Source organism: Tachyglossus aculeatus, chromosome 10 (genome assembly GCF_015852505.1).
Source record: "Tachyglossus aculeatus isolate mTacAcu1 chromosome 10, mTacAcu1.pri, whole genome shotgun sequence".
NCBI lineage: Eukaryota > Metazoa > Chordata > Mammalia > Monotremata > Tachyglossidae > Tachyglossus > Tachyglossus aculeatus.
In genome coordinates, this window is record NC_052075.1 from 57,920,312 (window position 1) to 57,927,421 (window position 7,110).

Sequence of the window (7,110 nt, forward strand, 5' to 3'; positions counted from 1 at the left end):
CGAACGGGCGGGGGGTGTGTATGTGTATGTGTCCCTTAAGGGGGGTCCTTCGCCTCAGGCTGGGACCCCCTTTTCCCCTCCCTCCCTCACCGACCGGTCCAGATTCTCACACCCTTTACAGCAGCTTCCGGGGTCTCTGGAGGGCGAATGACGAAGAAACAGCCCCAGCGCCTTCAATCCACTCTGGGACACACCAGAGTGGTGCCCCAGCCAGCCCTGGGGGGGAGACCAGGCCGGAGGTCCATGCCTGCGAGGGAGGGGGTGAGCAGCTTCTGGGGAGGGGGGGAGGGAGGAAAGGGAAGAAGAAGAACACTGTTTCCCCGAGGCAATCTGGGTCTCTCGCCAGCAGAGGGGGCCAGGGACCCCAAGACCACTGAGGGATTGACGTCAGAGGGTCATTTGGCCCGAGCCACCTGCACCTGACAGGTAATGTGGCCGGACGCCTCCTCTCGGGGAGAGTGCCCTGAGGGTTGACACTGGAGATGGGGGAGAAGGGATGTGTACCCCAGTCTCTGGGGACTCTTGATTCTCCTGCAGCATCTCCCAGTGGTGCGTAGCTCTCCCTGGCACAGACACACACAGACACACACCATACAGAGCAAGCACACACACACACACACACACACACGCACACACACACACACAGGCACACCCATATCCAACTCAAACTCTGCTTCAGCCCTCCTTCCCCCTCCTCCCCAGGGAGGCGGAGGCGGTGAGGGAGGGGGTGGGGGATGTGGGAGACGCCTCCTTCACTTCTGCCACTTTAAACGCCAGGAAGACCCCCTGAGGCTGAGAAACTGAAGGATCCCCCTCTCATCGCCCCTCTCCTCCATCTCCCCCAATCTGATTTATTTCTACTAGGAGGGAAAGGACAACCCCACCCCCACCCCCAATACCTTCTTCAGCCCCAGGAATAGGGGGTTCTGATTCCCCTAAACCCCGCCTGGGGGGGAGGGGGAGCCCCATCCCCTTCTCCCCCCCTTCACCCCCACAACAACAAAAAAAATTGGATACATTTTGAATAAAGCGATTCTGTTCCTTATCCGGGGACTGGATTGCTGCCTGTGATTGTGCCGCCAGAGGTCACATGGTGAAAGAAACTTTACAGGGTCGCTTGGTAGTAGGAGGGCTTTATGGAGGCAGAAAAACGACAAAGCGAGAAAAATTATTTTCCCCAATCCAGAAATTAATGATCATGAGTTCCTATTTGATGGACTCTAACTACATCGATCCGAAATTTCCTCCATGCGAGGAATATTCACACAAATAGCTACATCCCTGACCACAGTCCGGAATACTATAGCCGGGCAAGGGGGGGGGACCCCCGGATATCCAGCATCACCATCAGGACTTGTACCCCACGCCTCTACCTCGCGCTAGCTACCCGAAGCGCCAGTACAGCTGTACCAGCCTCCCGGGGCCGCTGAACCCCCGGGGGTCACGGCCCGGGCCAAGGCGGCCACCACACCGACCCAGAAAGCCCAGCCGCTGGTGCGAAACGGGGTCCCTCTCCGGCTTCTTTCCACCTCCCCAGCACCAGCTCCTCCAGCCTGCAGTCAGCCCGCCTCCCGATCATCCATCCAGCGCCGCCGCCGCCACCGCCACCATAGCCTCCAGTTGTGTACCCTTGGATGAAAAAAATTCACGTTAGCACGGGTAGGGCAACTTCGGTTCCCCCCCCCCACCCCTCCACCTCCCTCTCCATCTCCCTCTCCCCCCTCTCTCCTTCTTTCCTTCCTCCCCTGCTCCCTCCTCCCTCGCCTCTTCCCCCCTCCGGCTCACGAGCTCTCTCTCCCTCCTCCCTTCTCCTTCTCTCTCTCTCTGCCTCTCTCTCTCTCCGTCTCTCTGTCTCTGTCTCTCTCTGTCTCTCCCTCTCTCTCTCTCTCTCTCCAGGAGTCGTACTGGAGGTTAGCACAATTCAGCTGGATTTACGTAGCGGGAATAAGGCAATTACATCCCCCATAAATTTTATAGCTTAGCTACTCTGGTGCAGTGCGTGCCATGTGCTGTGATCTGTTATGTAATGTGTGAAAATTCCAAGCTTGTTAAAGGACGCATAAATAATTCAGCGGCGTTACAAAGAGGAATCCCCCCCTCTTATTAGACTCCAAAGTCCTCAGCTTCTTCGTGTCCCCCCCATCCCCCACCCCACCTTCCCCTTCCCCAAGTTGGAGCTGGATGACTTTATTTGATTTTTCTCTCACTCTCCCGGGGCTGGGGCGGGCCGGGTGTGGGGGGGAGGGGAGTGGGGGAAATCCCCACGGCCTCTGACCCCCCCTCTCTGTCTCTGTGTATATGTGTCCCCCTCCGCGTGGTGCCCCCCGGCCCCCCCCCTCAGTGAACCCTAATTACAATGGAGGCGAGCCGAAGAGGTCGAGAACGGCATACACCCGACAGCAGGTCCTGGAGCTGGAGAAGGAGTTTCACTACAACCGCTACCTGACCCGGCGACGCCGCATCGAGATCGCGCACTCGCTGTGCCTCTCGGAGCGGCAGATCAAGATCTGGTTCCAGAACCGGCGGATGAAGTGGAAAAAGGACCATCGCCTTCCCAACACCAAAGTCCGTTCGTCCGCCCCGGCTGGAACCGCACCGGCCCTCCCTGCCCGCCGCCGCCGCTGCCGCCACCGCCACGGGCGCGGGCTCCTCCGAAGACCCGGTTCCAACTCCCACCCCGCAAGAACAACGAGCAGAAGATATTACCAGGTTATAAACCTACCCCCTCCCTCACCTCTCCCCCACCCCCCACACAAATTGACTCTTGATTATTTATAGAATCTAATATATATATATAATATATATATATTTTGGTTCTCCCCCCTTCCTCCTTCCCCCTTCTCCCCCGCCCCGTGTTCAGAAAACAGCCACAAAATATAAGATTACCCCGAACCACCCCAAACACACACATACCCCGTCCTCACCCTCCTCCTCCTCCCTGTTAACGCATGTGAATGTTTGGGTCAGTACAGAACCCACGGAGAGTTTTGAAAGGCCAAACCTGGGGTTGGGGGTGGGGAGATCGGAGGGGCTGTATTTATTTTTGAAAGAAAGAAAAAGAAAGGAGCAACAAAATTATCCCCCCCCCCCCAACAACCCCCAACAAAAACACCGACCAAAATACAATATTCCGAGGTTGCGGCGATCGGTTTCGGTGAATTTCGCGGTATGGGGAGGCGAGGGGGAGGACCGAGGAAAAAGAAAGGGAAAGAGGAATGAGGGGCGAAATCGTCTTCTCTTCCCCCACCCCACTTCATGCCTTTGCTTTGAGAATGCAGGGAAAGGAGTAAACAGAGGTGAGAGTGATGTTTATGCGAACAAAGCTGAGCGGATCCTTTTGTATCAACATGGGGGGGTGGGGGTAGGCAAGCGGCAGACAAAGCGTGATTGCGTATTTCTTCTGGGCCCTGCCGTGGGGGTCCCGTGTGGGCCAGGGGTTGAGGGTATCAGACCAAGTGAAGCTGAGAGAGAAAAGGGAGGGAGAAAGAGGTCCTTTCCTTTCCTTCTTCCCAATTCTCCCTCCCCCGTTCCTCTCCCTTCCCGCTTTTTTTTTTGTTTCTTTCGACGTCCTCAATGTTGCTTATTGGACAAAAATTTCCTCGACGATTGTACAACTTTGCAATAAAGAATTTAGTGTTATGTGACGTTCCCGTGTTTCAATAATAAACCAGGTGGATGTGGACTAGTTTTACTTCAACGGTCTGGTGGTCTTCTTTTTCCCCCGTCCCCCGTCCCGTTCACCCCTCTCCCCCCCCCCCCCCCACCGGGTGACCGTCCTTCTACCAGGTCCCGTCACCGTCCCGCTTCGTGAACTCCACTAAAATCCTCCGTCTTTCCCAGTTGGCTGTTAACTTTCGTCTGAGCAAACATATAAATCTTAACTCTCAACTCCGGGGTCCCCGAGAAAGAGCAGGGGGGAGAGAGAGCAGAGCCAGGACATGAGGAGCATCAGGATTGATTTCTATTAATGCTGAGCTCTCGGTAGTATTGTTGTGGTAGTTGTCGTTGTTGTGGCATTTGGTGTTGTGACCCTGGTTGATTGACCTCCCTCCAACCCAAATTTTGAGACTTCCCAACTGACAGGGGTCTGAACCTCAAACCTCTCTCCTTTGTTGGCTTCTTTCTGGTTCCCCCCCCGATCCCACCGCCCAACATGTGCTCTCTGGTCTGTCCGGTGAGAGATGAATTGGTAGCCATTTATTGTTAAAATCTTCCTCCTTATCAGTGCCAGGAATGAGGGAGAGAATTTCTTAGCTGTTTAGGCTTTCGGGGGAAGGTCAGGTGGCAAAGAGGATTGGTTTGAGTCTGCCCCTCTCCTCCTTGTTAAAATAAGACTGGGGTCACTCTGGCCTGTCTTAGAAGGCTGATCGACCCCCTCAGGGTAGGCCCTGTGTTTACTGACGGCTCGAGACAAGAAGTAGGAGGGAAAAAGAGGAAGGGAGAAAAGGAGGAGGAGGAGGAGAAAGGAGGAAGGGGAGTCAAGAAGTGGAGGAGAAGGAGGAAGAGAAGGAAGAAGAGTTGGAGGAAGAGATGGAAGGAGAATGAGGAAGAGGAGGGAACGGGGAAGAGGAGGGGAGGACGGCAGAGGGATGGTGAAAACCTGCTGTAGCAACTAGGCCCCAGCCTTCTGAGATCTAAGTTGAGTCCCCAATTCCTCTCCTCCAACCCCATGGATCAGGAAGGTGGCACTGAGGGTAGGAGAGAAGGAAGGGGTGGTACTCCTCTTCCTCCCCTCTGATCCAGAGGACCCGGGTGATAGAAGCCCTTGTGAAGGGGGAATTGGGGTGGAAGGGCCTGGGAGGGACAGGATGAAGTGGGCAGAGGCCTGGTCTAACCGATGGCCATGCCCCCCTAAATTTTGGGGTTGGGGAGGAGCGCCCTATACCAGTCTGTCCTGGGTTGGGTGGGTAATTCAAGCTAATAGGGAGTTTGTTTGTAAAGGAGAATAGAGCCTGTAGGCAGCAAGCGCAGGCCTGTGAGGCCAGCTTGGGCCTGGGATGCTGAAAAGGAGGAATTTCCAAAGGTGCTGGAATGTGGAGGGTTGTGGGGTGGGGGGAGGGAGGGTCCATCTGCAGAGATGGAGAAAGGAACCTGGGGTTCGGGCTAGGAGGGTCAGAGACACGTCTTCTATCCTCAAATCCTAGGATTTGGGATGTGTGAGGCGCATCCGCTGTTCAAAAGCTTGGTTGGAAATGTATTTTTTTTCTCTTGAAATCCAGTCTGGAAGGAAGAATGGGAATAGGAGGGGGACGATGAAATGGAGGGTGGGGGTAGTGTTGGGAAGACTTTTCCCAAACACCCGGGACCGGGGAGGAGATGCAGTCACACTTATCACATCTCACCATGACTCCCGGGAGATGGGCTGGGATCCGGTACCTGGTTGTTTTCTGGAATCGGAGGGGGTTTGCATTACTGTGGGACCTCGAGCATCCTGAGATGGGAAGGAGTTGTGGAAGTCGAATGGGAGGAGAAGGGAGGCAGGGGCTAAATGGGGAAGGGGCTGGGACAGGCCGGGTGGGTTGGGCAGAGGGGTGGATTTTGGGGGTGGGTGGGTCATAAATGATCATAAATATCCCTTGGAAACCACGGGAGGCCAGGATAAACCCTTGGGGGTTGGAGTGCCTATCCTATTCTCAGAGGGTCACTCCTGACTTGATTTTCTGGAGATTTGATCTAAAGGACCAGAAGAAAGTGAGTAGGGGGATTCTCAGTGGACAACAATTCCCTGCTTGCTTCATCTGAGCTTGTCAGTGGAAACTCTTGACAGTTGAAACGTGTTGAGTGCAACATCCTTTCACACCCCACTTTCTGTCTCTCTGCTTCTGCCTCTATTTCTCTGTCTCTGCCTCTGACTCTCTTTAAGTCAGATCAGGAAGGATTATTTTCCCCCCCTTTAAACCCAGAGGTTTTATGTCTTTCCTGGAGATTCCCCTGTTCTCTTGGCCTTCGAATCCTCTCTGACCCTTATTCTTTTAATGAATCAACAAAAAATAAATTATTTCCTTTGCACTAGTCGTGATTACGCGAAATGGGGTAGGCCAGTGAAGGGGGAGGGGGGAGAACTCCAAATTAATCGCGCCTTCTCCCTCTTCCCACCTCATGACTCCCAAGCCCCTCTCCAAAACTCAGTTCTTTCATGTTGAAAGGGATGCAGGGGGTGGAGGGAGGGGGATTTTATTGAAGCTGGGCAGAGAAGGGGAAAGGGGAGAGAAGGTGGGGGCAGAAAGAGAAAGCCAGGTTCACGGAAAGGACACACTATTCCATGGCCTTTATATTGAGCACTGGTTTGCCCTCCTCCCCCCCCCCCCCCAACCTCCCTTTCACAACACCACCTCTAATACACACCTTCCAGGGCCCTTTCCCCCTCTTTCTTCTCACTCCACCCCCCCGCCACCGGCCAACTCCATCCATCTCTAGGGTCTCGCGTAAGGGCTTCAAAGGATTCGGTGGAGTTGGCCTTTATGTTCCTCTATGCGGTGGAGACGGGAGATCTCCCTAGCGGCAGTGGTCCCCATCCCAACCCCTCGGGGCCAAGGCTCTCTGCGAGTAAGTAGACAACAGCCCCTTACAGGAGGCAGGGGAGGGAGGGGCAGAGCGGGAAGACTTTCCTTATTTTCTGGCAGTCCTTGGCCTCAAAGCCCAGGGTTTTCGGTGGGGCGGGGGCTGGTTGAGGAAAGAGATAAGTAGGAAGGGGTCCCCGGGATACAGGGTACTTCCAATTCCCTGCCCTCCGCCGCCAGCCCTCCCTAAAAGGAGGCATTATTTATTAGCGCTTCCGCTGTCGTTACCCAGAGATAGTTTTATGTATTTCCTGAACTCTCGCCTTGATTGATTTTTAAGGAGCACAAGATGAGCTTTTTGGGGAAGGAGGAGGGGGTAACCTCTGGAAATAGCGCTCTTCCTAGAAAGACCCCTCCTTGGGCTTTCTCGTCGGCCTCTTCTCAGCTCCCTTTCTGAGGGGGGTCTTGTCCCCCCGAGTCCGGCCCAGATGCCCCCCACCCCGCCACTGGAAATTCCATCTCAGAGCTGGGAACCCCAATTCCCATTTCCTCCCACTCCAGGCAGACCCCCGGCCTGCTCCTTCTGGCGACTGTTTCTCTTGGCTTTCAC

At 54.9% G+C, this 7,110-nt stretch overlaps 1 protein-coding gene across 1 annotated transcript; it reads left to right on the forward strand.

Moving 5' to 3' along the window:
* Window positions 1-1,034: 1,034 nt before the first annotated feature.
* HOXC4 (homeobox C4) lies at window positions 1,035-2,746 on the forward strand. Its single transcript, XM_038752487.1, is given in 8 exon segments — window positions 1,035-1,267; window positions 1,269-1,316; window positions 1,319-1,519; window positions 1,522-1,569; window positions 1,571-1,600; window positions 1,602-1,659; window positions 2,342-2,595; window positions 2,597-2,746. Coding segments are annotated over 8 exon segments (936 nt in total). The 5' UTR covers window positions 1,035-1,090; the 3' UTR covers window positions 2,717-2,746.
* The last annotated feature ends 4,364 nt before the right edge of the window (window positions 2,747-7,110 follow it).